This window comes from Tetrao urogallus (assembly GCF_951394365.1).
Source record: "Tetrao urogallus genome assembly, chromosome: 1".
Lineage (NCBI taxonomy): Eukaryota > Metazoa > Chordata > Aves > Galliformes > Phasianidae > Tetrao > Tetrao urogallus.
This window is the reverse complement of record NC_136813.1, coordinates 192,487,857-192,502,987: the sequence shown is the minus strand read 5'-3', so window position 1 is coordinate 192,502,987 and position 15,131 is coordinate 192,487,857. Positions and strand designations below refer to the sequence as shown.

Sequence of the window (15,131 nt, the reverse complement as noted above, 5' to 3'; positions counted from 1 at the left end):
ATTTGCAGACGAGGCAGAGGGAAGGGGAGGCTGAAGAATTTGTGGAAAAAAGAGAAAGTTGGAGGTGGAGAGCAAAACTGCTCTGGCAGAGAACCTCCATGGGGCCTCTGCACGAGCCTGGGCGTGCTGGGGCCAGTCCTACCTGTGTGGATGGGGAGGAACAAAGCCCAGGAGGGATTGCGTTGGGGTGCAAGGTACAAAACAGGATTTTGGAAAGGGTCTCTGGGGGGTTCGGTGTGGTTTGGGGATGCAGTGCTGCTCCAGGTCCCCATCTGCTATCCCACCGCTGCGTCCTTGCATCCCTTGGCAGCAAGGAAAGGAGTGGCTGGGAGCCCAGAGCAGGCAGGAATGCCCGTGTTTAGTCTAGTGCAGTCTGCACATCCAGCCCTGGAGCGTGCGGGTTCAACGCCATCAGGGAGAGGAACCACTGGGACGTGCTGGGGGGAAATGAAGTTCTTGGCTGCTTGGCCGTCTGCCGCCCGCATGAAGACCAGACCGACGTTGTGATGTGCAGGAGGCTCAGTGGGCTCACTGCAGGATTTCCTCTCCTTTGAGGTCCAGCCATGCGCGCCCGCAGCTCATAATGTCTTCTATTTTTTCTGCCTAAAGAGCCTTTTTTTCCACATCGTTTTGCTCCTAAACGCAGAGAGGGCCGAGCCCCCTCCAGTTCCAAACTTACTTTCAGTGGGCAAAAATGGTGTGCAAACCTCTGACACACAGCACTGGGAAACCCAGGGCAGCTGGCACAGAGCTGTGCCCTGTGCTGCCATACAGAGTCAACCTGCGGTGTCTGGGGAGGGAGCAGTTACCAGGGCTGCTTCCTTCTTCCCCAGAAGGTACAGCAAGCTCTGCAGGCTCTGCAGTGAGTCACGGAGCTGTGCCCTGTTTTACAGCACACGGAGGGCGGTGTCAGGCTGTCTGCTGGGCCATAAACCATTCGCTCATCATTTCAGGGAAAAAAGGGAGAGGACTGTGACACAGGGCTGCTTTCTTGTCAATTCAGGACCCAGCGTGTACAGGAGAGGCTGGGGGCAGAAGTGCAGCTGTGAGCTTATCTCTTCTGTCTGAGCTCAGCCTTACAGCCCCGGTGGCATTAACCCGTCCCACCCAGGCAGCGACTCACACAGACAAGCAGGAGGCCGTCAGGAATTTAATTGTACTTGGCACTTGAAACTGTACAAAGACATTTACAGAGAACCGTGCGGGTTTCGTGGCTGCGTGCCCCCTCTTCCCATTCCCAACAAAACCAGAACCTCATCCGAGACTCAGGGCTCCCAGGTTGGTGTCACGGAGGGCGGTGGGATCAGCCGTACTGCAGGAACAACCTTTTGGCTTTGATCAGAGCTGTCACCACTTCGTTTCCTACAACACTTTGCAGCACAGGTTCCAAGCTGGCATCTCACGGGAATCTTTGGATCACTGTAGAACATGGCAGTGCTACCATTGTACACCTATATACAGCCGTATCTCTGTCTGTAACTCATCAGCTTCAGCTGCTTTCTTTTCTCTACGCTTTCTTTTCTCTATGCTTTCTACCACATGCAGTATCCTCTTGGTTGCCTCCAACCCTGCCTCTCACGGGCAGTGAGAGGCGTTTCATTTGCAAAAGACAACAGAACAATAAAGCTACTCCTGCTCCCTCTATTCCTTCTATCTGCTCTTCCCCCTCCCCAAACCCTTTGCAACGTGCCTAAAACCTTCCTACGCCCCGTACAACCCAGTTCTGTGAGTGACGTGAGAAGCAATTTGTACATCTCTGAACAAGAAGGATGGAGTACTCGAAAGGAAATGCCAAGTCTGAAAGACTAAAAGATGACAAGAGCAATACAAAAGTAAAAAAAGGAAACCAAAGAAAAACAGAACAAAAACCCCAAACCAACCCGAAACAAAAACAACTAATTAAAAAAAAAAAAAAAAACAAAATTAAATACGTGGCAGGTTATGTGAGTGAAAATGAGGAATGTACAAATGGACATTCTAAAATGAAAGATTCCAGTAGGTAAATTGAGAACCTGTTGAACCTGGGGTCTGTTTTTTTTTTGGTGGGATGGGTGGTGATAACCACACACTGCAAAAGACAGAAAGAAAATGGTGATTTCAGCTTCGGAGTGCTTGAAGGGATTCTCACAGCACTGACAGGACTGCGAGGAGGGGCTCTGCCAGGCTCCAGGTGACGGCACAAACTTCTGCTTTAGAAGCCTCAACCACCACACGTGAAAATCTTTCCCAAACCAACAAGGTGTTCTTCACAAACCTGCTAAAGAGGTCAAAATGCTGACTGGCAGTGGCAGAGCGGGCTCAGACTGCTCCCTTTTGTAAAAACAGACTCCGGTTCAACAGTGTTAACTGCATACCAGTAGCTGCCATTACAACATACAAAAAAAGACACTTCTGTTCAGTAGAGCAAATCCAATCGTGCTCACATGACAAGGAAAATGTACACGTTATTTATAAATAAGCAGTTCCACCAGGATGGCACTGGGCTCCTCCCTACACCAGTGTTTCTTTCCGCTTGCTGCTGAGTTGCTTCTCCCTGGTTTTCCTGTGCCCAGACAGTGTTCTGTGTGTTTTCGTGCCCTTGGCTGCTTCCTCTGAGTCCAGGACGGAGCCGCACTCGGCTGTGCTCTCATCGAGCTCCATCTCAGTGATGCCTGACATGGCAGATTGCCTCCTCTGCGCTCTGACGTTGGGCACGGAGGGGTTGTTCTCCTCCGACTCCTCGCTGAGCTCCGGCAGCTCCTTCAGCTCCGTGGCAGCAGCGGGTCGCTGGAAGGGGGCAATGGCGGTTCGGATGCAGTTCACCCACTGCTGCTTGTGGAAGATATCATTGGCCTGCAGCGTGTGGGACTGGCCTGGGGAGGGGTCTTGGAAACGGACTCGGAAGATATTTTTAGCTGAAGGTAAACATAGGAAAAAGCACATCAGTCCTGAGCTCAGTATTTAGATTCCGTTATTGGACCCAATCTGCCCTGTTTTGCTTCAGGGAAAGCGTTCAGCATCTCCCCAACATCCTCCCCCCCCCTCCGAAAATCCCCAGCAATGATATGTTGAAGTATTTTCTAATCTTAGCACCGACTGCAAGGCGCCATTTCAAAGCTTACGGCCTCCAGATACAACAGTGCAGAGCTCAGCAGTGACAGCACTGTGGTGGATCCATAGGGATCCGTGCCCGGACGTACCCTCCTGTCCTCACACAACCCCCACACGGAAGGGTTGGGTTGCTTTGTACCTTTATCTGAATTGCCAAACGCTCCTCGGAAAGAGCCTCCCATTTTCACATCGCCGTCCTGCAGGTCTTCCAGGATCAGCTCCTGCACAGGGATGGGCTGCCTGTACACTTGGTAGGACTGACGCTCGTTGCGAGTGACCGGCCGGGTCAGAACCAGGATGTCTTGGAAGAGGAAGACGTAGAGTTTCTGAAAGGGAAAGCCTGTGTGAGCATGAGGAAAACATTGAGCTCTATATGCCAGGTGATTACACACCCCCTGCAATTCAAGGTCACATTATCTCAAGTCTCACCCATGTTAACTTTCAGATAGCTTTCTGTTGCAGTCACGTAGAGCTCTGACAGCGATGGCATATGCAGGATTTACATTAACAGATTTACTGTCTTGTGACCCTTAAATTGGATTACAGTGCGCAGATGGCAAGGATAAAACAATGAGAACCAATACCTTTCCTACCTATGTAAAATGCTCCATAGAATCACAGAATGGCCAGGGTTGGAAGGGACCTCAAGGGTCACGAAGCTCCAATCCCTCTGCTGCATGCAGGGCCACCAACCTCCACGTTTAATACCAGCCCAGGCTGCCCAGGGCCCCATCCAACCAGGCCTTGAACACCTCCAGGATGGATGGGGCGTCCACAACCTCTCTGGGCAGCTGTTCCAGCACCTCACCACTCTCTCTGTAAAGAACTTCATGTCTCCTGTGGCGTAATGAGTGAATTCAACAAACCAATCAACCACACACAAAAAAAACCCAAAGAAAACAGAAAAAGATTTCATGTTTAAACTGAGGCTAAGTCAGGACAAAAGGCAGCAAACCCTTGAGTACAGCAGGGTCTTTCAGGGCCGCTGCAGAGGGAGATAAACTCCTGGCAGTTCATCTCAAAGCCAAACAGGCTTTTGCAGGAACGCTTTTGTTTGGAAGAACCGTGGCCAGCGTTCACAATGGGGAATGTCAGAGCACCTGAAAGTAAACAGCCGGCAGGAAATCCCTTCTGATGGAGTGCTGGGGCACGGAGCATACTTTCTACAGTAATTTTGTGCTAATTATTTTCCAGCTCCTGAAGGCCAATTGTCAAACTGTCAGCAGGAAACTTTCCCTTACACCCTGTAACGCGCTCTGCCATCAGGTCCTTTCTCTTCTGCTTCTAAAAACGTAGCTAATTGCCCAAACTAAGGAGATAAGAGCTCCTGGTCATGTTATGACAGACAGTTTCAATTGTTTCTGAGGGTAAGGTTTCAACGTTGATTATTAATTACCATCAACTGAAGGGACTTACATGCCCGTTTTTGTTCTTCAGCTCCCCATGGCACAGTAAAGCTTTGCTTCCTTCAATCCTCGGGTCCTTCTGCTTCTCATCCAGATACTCCAGTTTGTCAATGTAATACTGGCATTCCGACTCTCCCTTCTTTAAGTTGATGTCAGAGAGGACTCCTTGGATTATAGATATCTATAAAACAAAGCATTTAAAAATGATTACATAAGGATTTACGCTTTAGTATCTTCCATCGAAGCGCTACTAAGAAAAATCCCCATGATGGAACCCGTGTGGACTGATTGCTCCTTTGCTTTCAGAAGGGGTTACAGCCACAGGTTTAAACCACTCCACGAAACTGCTGAAGGTTTAAGAAAGCCTTCTTTTTCCTCCCAAATGCCACGGCGCTGTCAGAAGCCCAATCCCACAACCGCTGTTACTTACGGCTTCTTCCAGAATCTGAATATCAGGATGGTCTTTGGGAGTGTGCCTCAGGATCTCCTTTAGGAGCAGCGGGTATTTGACCAGCCGACTTCGAGGGATGTCCAAGAAGCTCCAGAGGTCCAACTTGCGGCTGAAAGGAGACTCGAGGCAACGTTGCAGGAAGTCCTGCACCCTTCGGTCCTGTTTCTTCTGATCCAGCAGCGCTTTGGCTGCCAGCTGATTGCTGCAGTAACCTTTGTAGGCATGGAGTCGTGGTAACTGCAGGAGAACACAACCATGGAGTCAAACCAGGAGTTAAACTCTGCACGGCAAAAGCAAATTGCATTAACACGTCCAACTCGGGGAGTTCTGCTTCCCATTCTGCTTCCCAGGCTTTCCACTCTTGGCCCAATAAAAAAGCTAACAGAGCATCTTGTATGTGTAGCTACTCTTGAGTGAGGAGAACAGGGCGTCCTCCATGCAGTGCCTTTGAAGTTCAGATGTTTACTACTGTTAGCACTAACGAAATCACATCAGCTGCAAACAGCCCAGAAGACAGAGATATTTCTAACATAAATCACTAAGTAATTGTAGTCACACTAGTGCGAGTCTCCCAGATGAAACAGTGGCCCATTAAAGCTGACAGAGTCCCATTGTTTTCAGTGCAGTCAGGATTTCCGTTTCAATCTTTCACTCCACGCCACAAAAGCCTGCGAGCTTTTCAGCTTCTAGCTCTAAATGTTCTTTAATCTCACAATCATTTTCAGCCTGGTGCCTGACAGTTATGTACTCACCCACTTCACAAGGATGGGCCCGATCTGCTCCACCGTTCCGTCTGGTTTTGTTGCTTCTCCTAAACTTGCCAACAAATCTGGAATTGAAACACACAAACAGAAGTTGCCACAATGCCCCAGCTAACTGCTCTGATGTGAGAAAGCACAGAGCGTCACTCTTAGTCAATACGTCATGTTGGCTCAGCTCTTACCTTCGTGCAGAGGAATGTAAGAATCCAAGTCCCCAAATATGTGGGTGAGTTCCTCCTCAGACATGATAGAGAGCTTCAGCATAGGATCATGATAAGCCTGTCAAAGAAAGTCAGTATTAAAATACATCCAGATCTTGGAAGCCCAGAAGCTGACAATATTAATACAATATTAATGGGAGGTGGAGGGAGTGCAGGACAGATCTGAAGTGGAGCTGGTTGGAAGAGTGACTTGGATCAGTGCAAGACACAACTCTGCATAGAGGTATCAAGGCCTCCAGATGAAATGGGCTTTCCTGTCTCAACAGGAGGAGTTCCCTTAGTTGTACCCAGGACTGCAAAGCTACACTTGCTTTTGGATGAGCTTGTTGCAATCAAAGCAGCATTGCCAGCACTGCTCACTTCAGCTTTCCAGGATAGTTTTCAAAAGGTGGATGCTGGGCCTGACAAAGGTGACGTGCAATGTTTGCAGGTGTAAGTACACTTCTTTATTTACAGTATGATTACTGGGTGCAGGAAAAACTCACTCACCTTCCTGGCAAGCTTCAGATCTTCAATCAGGTCCTGTTCTCCTCTGGACATCTCATATATTGCCTGTGAGGAGGGGGATAAAGCATTGAGAGTCATTTTTAATCCCAGTCTTCCTCTGAAAGAGCCATTCAGTTCACATAATGTACATCCTGTCTTGAACAGGCAGCTTTGCCTTCTGAATCACCCTATGCCACCTGGGCACAACAACCTCGAGTCAATCTGCCCGCTTTCCCAGCTTGGAGAAAGCTGCGTTCCTTACAACTGTGTGAAAGCTCTGCCACTCACACACAAGCCAAATTAAATATTAGCACCTTTTAAATCACTGCTTTTACACAGGCGAGTACGAAAAAGAACAAAACCCAGAAAACCGCAGAGGTCAAATCCCAGGCGCCTTTAAGTCAGCTTCTGTGTTGTCATTAGAAGATTTGCCTAAGAACTACAGGAAAAAAGCAAGCCAAGGCCTTGCTATTTGGCTTGCAACCAATTGTCAAGAGCTTTAAGAGAAAGACAGCTGGCTGCACAACCACCCGACTTCGGGTCTGCTGCAGAGCAACCAGTGTGGCTGGGGCTCAAATTTCAGCAATGCTGAGCACCCCCGTGGAAAGCGTTTGGCATCTCTGAAGGGTCAAAGAGGGGAGAGTAACTCCCCAGTGACTCACTTTGAGGGAGAAGCCCGCACCTTTTCCCGTGCCTCCAGCCGAAATAAATCTAACAGCTCAGAAATGAAGGTGGGGAGGAAGATACAACCACCCAGAGATGCTCGTTTCTCCTTTTCCCACCCAGGCAATGGACCCAATGGAGGCTTCAGCTGCCTTTCCCTGCCCTGCTGCTTAACGGGCAGCTTACCTCCTGGCGTTTGATTTCTTTGGTGCTCAGAGATTCTTTCATGTTGACATCTAACATCTCAGACCAAAGGACGCTGTTTCTTCTTTTAGGAGGGGTAGGGGCAGCAGATCTGCTACATGACTTCTGGGCACAGCTGGGAGATTTGCTGTCACTGCGAAGGGCAAATGACTACAGGGATGGAAGAAAAAAAAAAAACAAACCACAACAGTAAAAAAATACAGTTTGGAGCCAACATTTCAGGAGTGCAGAAGTGTTATTCTATGCCCCTCCCAATCTTTCATCCTCCTCTGTTGTGCAGGGCAGGAAAACACACCCAGACACTTTTCCCTCAGATAAAGGAACACTTTAATCAAGTTGCTGAGAAGGCCCCCAGAGCCCTGAGGTTGGCAGCCTTTTTCCCTGTGCCTCTCTGCACTGATCCAGCAGCACTGAGGGGGAAGGTGGGCTGCTAAAGCGTGGGTCTGTTGCCAAGGTATGAGGAAGTAGACGAATCAGAATCATAATTCTGCTTTTAATGGGGCTAATCAGGAGCCACTTGAACTTTGCTCTCCTGATCTGCCATGTTGTTACAACACAGCCTGAGAAGCGATCTTATCCGAGTGCATGGGGTGTGCAGCTCCTCAGACAACACTACTCCAACCTTATCACTAAGCAGTGGGGTCATTTCACTTCTAGGCACATGCTTCACGTACTGCAAGAGTTCAGCAACACGTTTCTCCCTATGTGCATCAGGCTTTATTTTTCTTGCCTCCCTAAACCTTCCATCACCTGATATCTAGCAAGCCACCTCTGAACTCCTGAACTCTTCCTCGTCCACCAGGCAACTTTGTTGTCCCCCCTTTGTGTCCTTGCATTAATCAGACAGCAGATTTTCCTAACGATGCCTTGAAATCCCAGTGCTTGCTTTGCTCCCACACAGCCAGCATGGCCCTGTGTCTCCACAGAGGACCAGAAAGCTCTGCTTTTTACCTGTATCGTTTGCCCAAAGCGCCGAACTGCACCATTTCTTACAGGAGAGATCAAGTTGGCCAAGGATGTGACCCGTGCTAAAGGCCGAACCCGTTTATTGCTTGGCTCCTGTAAATAAAGCAGAGAACAAATTGTACTGGCTGCGACTCCCACTTCATTTCTCAAGCTGTCCGGGCAGGTTTAGAAAGCATCAACACCCTTAAGGAGTGGGAAACACTGCAAAGAAAGCATTCTGAAGTAGCCATTCATCTTAAATGGAAAGCAGAGGCTGTAAATATTTGTCTGAACTTTAGGGTTACAATTGGATTGCAAGGATCTTGCCCAGCGTAAGGGAGACAAGATAACACACACGTCAGAACTGAAAATAAGGCTCAAACTGGGACGGTTATGGGACAGAAATAGACTGAAGTGCTCTCCTTTACAGGGCAAGCGACTCATCTCAAGATGGAACTGTGATCCGCTCCTCCCTTTTATCATGCTCTCCTTTGTAGAACTAATGTGCTTTTCCATTTTTAATTCTGTTTTGGAGAGAAAAGGAGCAGTCAGAGCCCAGCACAGCCTCACAGCTCTTCTAACAAATGGCAAACGATGACATGCTGAACATTCCTGCGGGGGATACGCACGCATGAAGCAGATGAAGTTTAAAACCTTTGGTTTCCCAAAGCTCCCCTCCTCCTCCTGCTCTCCCCCCCACGGCAACTCATTGTAATTTTTCTCCTGCGTTGTTTAGATTGGAGAAACAGCTTCTGCTTCTCTATGCCACTAATCTGTAGTGTGAGCCCAGTGTGCTAAATGCTGTCCTAACGCTGCCAAGAAAGAGGAAATGGCCCCAAGAAACCTACTGGTGCTTAAATTCACTCGTTAAAACCATGCTGGTGACCCCACATATCCTGGATCAAAAGCACTGTGCTGTAAGAACTGTAAAGGAAAGGCGTGCAACTCCAAGAGGAACTTGGAGCTTGAGGCTGGGAGAAAGGCTGCAGAAGGTGCTCTTAAACATCTGGCAAATGGCTGGACGTGACTCATCAGGACAATAAAGCCTCTCAGCATGAAGGTAGGACGAGTTGATGGAAGCTTCTTCTTTGAATTGATCTCAGCTGAAGTTTTACCAAAGCTTTATTAGGTGGTTTCGGTTTTTTTTTTGTTAATTGCAAAGATAGGGAGCCCAAACCCTTTGCTTCTGTATAGCAACGGAAGTGACAAATGCTGGGAACTGAAAAGGGGGAATAGGAACACACTGAGCTGGATTCCAGTTACAAGGCTGAGGAAGCATAAAGGCTACGTATGTCAGATCTGCTTTCAGTAATGTGAGCCCAGGGCTGCCCTGCCTGCCTGCCTACAGGCAGCGTGAAGCAACAGAGGAGCTTAACTCACACTGAATTAAGCCTTCAAAGTTGGAGGGGAGAACATGAAAAGAAACCATTTATGACTGATGCAGAGCAGAAAGAACCTCTCTGGCACAGCACAAAGGCTGTTCGAGGCTGTGCTTGAAATGCTTGGGTAATCTCAGGGCTATGAAATGGGAAAAAGCTACCAGAGCACCCTGGAGCCCGGGCCCCGACCCTCAGCTGGCTGTAGGTACAGCGCTGAAGTCAATTCTCTCCTTCCAGCCTGAAGATACCACATTCAAGAAGGAGTCAGCTGGGAAAAGCGTTATCCAGACGGCTGGGAAGTCAGGCTGGGCACTTTAATTAACGACAGACACTTCTGGCCAGAGTAAAAGAGGTAATTTAGTTCTATAAAACCATGTAACTGCGTGCTGGAATAAAGGGATACGAGCCAAGAGAAACTGCAGGAACGTAAGCAGACAATATACAGACACAAACCATCCACAGCTATGTCAAGGCTAGAGATATAAATAGCACAGCAAAGAAAAATGTGACACTGAAAATTAACAACCTCAGGACTTTGGGATGCTTGAGGGCTGCTTTACAGCTTGCTGTAGGAGGGTCAGCTGGGCATCCTTTCCAGCTATGAGACACAAGGACACACTATCTGGCCACGGGACGTGTGGGAATGCCTTCCCAGCACATCTGTGCCAGGCTGAGGGACACGTGCATATGCACACTGTCTTGCAAGAGGCATTCCTGCCTCTGCTTTGGGATGGGCAGCACAAAGGGGCTCCCTGTTCCTGTGGGATTATAAAGCAGCAGTTGATACTGAGCCACGCAAAGACAGGCGTGGAGCAAACAAGAGCAGCGCTGCTCGTCTGGAGGATTTTGCATGGGCTGGTGAGACCAGAGCGTTGCTGTACATGCGATGCACTTCCTTGGGGTGTTTGGCCAGCAGAAAAACCTCTGTGTGCTATAAATTCAGTTTAGCACAAGGCCATTTCCTATGTCTTAAAGAAAAGGTAATCACACTTTGTGATGTCTCAGAATCGAATGGCTCGACTGCCAAAAAACGGCATCTGTTTCTTCTTCTCTCCTTCTGATTGCATCACTTGACCCAAAGCAGAGGGGGAAAATTCCTCCTCCTTAGGACCCTCTCTTTCTCTGAGGTCTGCATTTCAGTGTGGGGTTACGTCCTCCCCTTACAGACTCAGCCGCGATGGAAGCTGAGACTCAGCACAGTTCATCCTATGGATAACTTTGGCTCAGCACCATTTGTTTCTTCTCAAAGCTCTGTATGTGCAAACAATGAGCAGACTGTCTCCACGCTGTATTACTTACGGAAGCCCAGATTAGAAGGAAGCCTGCAAAATTTCCTTCACAAGTTGCTGGTGTTAAGCACTACAGCAACGACAAATAATTACAACCCCCAGAGCTCAGCAGCACTCTGCTTCCATTCACATGTTCTTTTATTTCCCCAAAAACTCTATTAAAATCATATATACCTATATATATATAAACTCAGAATTGGACTAGATGACCTTTAAGGGTCCCTTTCAACTCAAGTGATTCTATTTCACAAAGATACACACAAAATCTCTGAGTGCTCCCACTGAAGGGCAAGGCTTCCACGTTAAAGAGGAGCACTTGAAGAAGCTCCACTAAAGTGTGGGGTTCCCTCGTTAGCGCAGCTTAGAATCATAGAATCCTTAAGGCTGGCAGAGACCTTTTGAGGTCACCTCATCCAACTCCCCTGCAAAGCACAGGGACATCATCCAAAGCTCCATCACCTGAACTTCTTCACTTTGCATTGGGAAGACTTAGCCATCTTGCAGCCTCTACACCTGAACACAGAAACGCTTCCCCTCAGCAGCACGCACGCATGCAACCTTTACCTCTCTGCTAGGTAATAATTAGTGGTTTTTATAGGGATCATTTACTAGAGGACAATGTTCCAAGTGCCAGCCCCATGGCAAGGCACACAAACACGGTGACAAATCCAAAAACCATGCGTGGCCAAACTCCTACAGAGCAGAAGATGATCACAACCATCGGCTCGAAGGATTCCTGCTGGAAGTCACCGCCACCTGACTCTACCTGGAAGATCCACGTGCCAGCTCAACCCGAGCCATCACACTGCCATGGAGTTTTCCACCCACTGCCTTTGACCACCTCAATGGGGACAATCCAGCCCTGATAAGTTCAGTGGCTCCTGATAGCACTGTTGGTTTTGGGGGCTTTGCTCGAGCCCAGACCCCCCCAGTGTCACTTCCCCAAATTACACCTTCCAGAAATACACATTTTTTTTTAACAACTAGAGGTGATTTGAAAGACTTTGACTCCTATTGGTTGATTTTACTTCTCTCTCAGGACCTGGTTTGCCTTTGATGCAGTGCAGTTGCCCAAATTTGGCCGTTTTAAGGCTGGATTTTCAGGCAGGGAGCTCAGAGCCCCCAAGCTGCCTTCTTTCTGCTGCTTTTTTTCTACTTCCCCATAATCTCAACAAAAAGCCCGGCCCAGGGCACCCTATGTCCGTGCTGGACTTTTTACCTGCAGATAATCTACTAGAAATGCAATTAACTTCATCTGCATAACAACGCAGCATAGAAATAACAACACTTCCAAATCGAGTGAAGCAAAAGAAAGGAAACCCAAAACCAACACTTCCTTATTTTTTTTTTGGTTTGAAAAGCAAACAGCCGCCCTAATAAGGAAAAAACCCTGCCAGCCACCCAAATGTACCGTATCTACCTTAAAAAAAAAACCCCAAACTCCCCCCAAAAACACACTCCCAACCCTCCGAGCCCCTCTCCTCCTCACCTCTTGCTCCCTGAAGGACTGGTTCTGTGAGTCGATCACCCGGATAGTCCTTTTGATAGGCAGCAGCCCCCCGAGCTCATCGTGAGCCACCATGGCGCAGCCCCCCGGCCCTCAGCGCACCGCTCCGCTCTCCGCGCTCATCCCCACTCTGCGCCCGCAGCCGCACCGCGCCCCGATCTCACCGCTGGGGGCGGGGCCACTGCCCAAAGCCACGCCCACTCCACACAAAGCCACGCCCACTCCGCACATGGCCACGCCCCTTGCTCTGCGGTCCCCCTGCCGGTGCTCGTGCGGTGAAGGTTCAATGGCGTCTTTACCTGCGCTGTTTCCCTCCCCAAGTCAGCTTTCCCTGCACTGTTTTTTTCTCCTAAAACTCCCAAAAGAGAGGCTCTGCTTTAAGGCGGTGTGATGGCAGCTCCCTTCGAATGTCAAGAAGGGCGTGCCATCACTGTGTGTGATAGAAAGTTCTTTGCTATGAGAGTGGTGAGGTGCCGGAACTGCTGCCCAGAGAGGCTGTGGATGCCCCGTCCATCCCTGGAGGTGTCCAAGGGCAGACTGGATGGGGACCTGGGCAGCTATGAAATGTGGAAGTTGGTGGCCCTGCATGTGGCAGTGGGGTTGGAGCTTCATGATCCTTGAGGTCCCTTCCAACCCGGGCCATTCTGTGATTCTGTGATCTGTGAAAGTTTTGGAAAGCTGAGACTTTCCACTCTCTGTGCTGAAAAAAAAAGGTGAAGCAAAACATTTGGGTAGTGAAGCACTGGCACAGGTTTCCCAGGGAAGTGGTGGGTGCCCCATCCCTGGAGAGACCCAAGGTCAGGCTGGACAGGGCTCTGAGCACCTGATGGAGCTGTAGGTGTCCCTGTTCATTGCACAGGGTTGGACCAAATGATCTTTAAAGGTCCTTTCCAGCTTAAATGCTTCTGTGATTTCATGTTTTCTGGTCTTATTTTCCTCTTCTTTTTGTTCACCATCTCACAAGGGCAGTGCGACATGCTCCTCCTGATGGCAGCGAAATCATTTGCTGCTGCAAATTGTGTTGCTTATTTTTTTGTTATGGTTTTTACCCTCTTGTGTTCAAAAAGCTGAATTCTTGTCTAGACCTGTGCTTTGAAGTCTGCTCTCAGCTTTCAAGGCTCTGCTGGCACCGCTCTGCTAGCCAGGGGCTGAGCCTCTCCCCCTCTGCTAACAGGGCAGCCTGTCCTGGCAAGCCTGGCTTTGGATGCAAAGGGTTTTGTACTTTTGTTTGTTTGTTCAAGTTATATTATTCCTGGCACTGCTGCAAACCTCCAAAGTAAAAGGTCTCTTGAGCTGGTAAAAACACACTGAGTTTATTTGGTGGCTGCATGGCTGCTTATAGCTGCTGTTCGGAGGGGGAAGGGTGGCAGGAGGATATAGTGATAGGACAAGGGGGAATGGCTTTAAACTAAGAGGGGAGGATTTAGGTCAGATGTTAGGAGGAAAGTCTACTTAGAGGGCAGTGAGGAAGTGGCACAGGCTGCCCAAAGAATTGTGAGTGCCTCATGTGCAGCTCAAGGCAAGTTGGATGGGGTGGTGGGCAAGCTGATATGGTAGGGGGCGACCAGCCATGGCAGGGGTTGGGGCTGGGTGGGCTTTGAGATCCCTTCCAACCCAACCTTTCTGTGGTTCTGTGATCTTTAAGGTCCCTCCTAACCCATGATTCTATGATCTCTAAGGATATTTCCAGCCCGACCATCCCATAGTTCTGTAATCTTTAAGGACCATCCAGGCCATTCTATGATATGAATATTTGATGTGTTGGGATAAACCTCAGCTGAGAGCGGGATGTTTGGGGTCATCCAACACAGGATTCTCACAAACTCAAGGCACAGTGAGTTCCCGCAGACTCTCTGATGGGGCCAATCCTGTTTTTAAGACAACAAATAACCAACAGGACTGTGACTCTGACAAACCATTCACTGAGTTTCATTAGGGTTTTCAGGAGTATCTAAATGCCTGCTTCCCCTTATAACCTAAAGACGAAGGTTTGTTAAACTCACTTTAAAGATCCAGGGTCTGTGATCTAGGGGTTGAGAGGAGGGAATGCTTATCAACCTAGACAGGCATCTCTTTCTTCATAGATGTAGTTGGGCTGTCAACTAAAAATAGGGCACAAACAACCAGGACCCTGGAGGGAAGGCATGGAGCAGTCGCATGCACAAAGGCAGCACTTACACGAGTCTTGTTAGGACCAGAACGTGATGTCCTCCTGTGTCCTGAAGCACTTCATGCCATATTAAGTGGTTTTTGTGACGTAGGAGTTAAATTGTTCCCCTCCTTCCAGAGCCTTTGGGGAAGGGACAGCTCACGGGCAGGGAGATCCCTGTTTCACCACCTGGTGAGGGTGGCTCATCCGCAATGATGCAAGCCCTGGCTGATGCAGACTGCTGAAGTCATGTTATGGAAACTTAAAGCTCTGGCCTGACACATTGGGGCTCCCTGTTTGCCTCCTGGTATGGCACGTGCAATGGGTTATGTGCCCTGGACAATGGGTTACATGCCCTAGAAGATGAGTTATTGCCCTGGATGAGGTTATTGCCCTGGACGACTGCCCTTTGTTCAAAGCAAGGTGTGGTTAAGGCTTTAATACAACACAGCAAACAGCAAGCATTTCCCAGCTGCCCCTATATCAGATGGGATGATTTCTGTACATCAGTTATACCCTAGAATAGACCTCTGTGTAGATCATCCAGGTCTGTTTCAGGGTAAAATCCAACTGCAAGTAG

General features: G+C 48.9%; 1 protein-coding gene across 1 annotated transcript; it reads right to left on the bottom strand.

Moving 5' to 3' along the window:
* Positions 1 to 2,490: 2,490 nt before the first annotated feature.
* Positions 2,491 to 12,477, bottom strand: NET1 (neuroepithelial cell transforming 1; the record flags this gene model as incomplete). The annotated part of the gene is made up of 10 exons (XM_079549594.1): positions 2,491 to 2,894; positions 3,230 to 3,416; positions 4,507 to 4,677; positions 4,927 to 5,184; positions 5,700 to 5,776; positions 5,891 to 5,987; positions 6,419 to 6,481; positions 7,265 to 7,432; positions 8,234 to 8,341; positions 12,385 to 12,477. The coding sequence occupies 10 exons, from the start codon at positions 12,475 to 12,477 to the stop codon at positions 2,491 to 2,493; spliced, it is 1,626 nt and encodes a 541-aa protein (XP_079405720.1).
* Between the last annotated feature and the right edge of the window lie 2,654 nt (positions 12,478 to 15,131).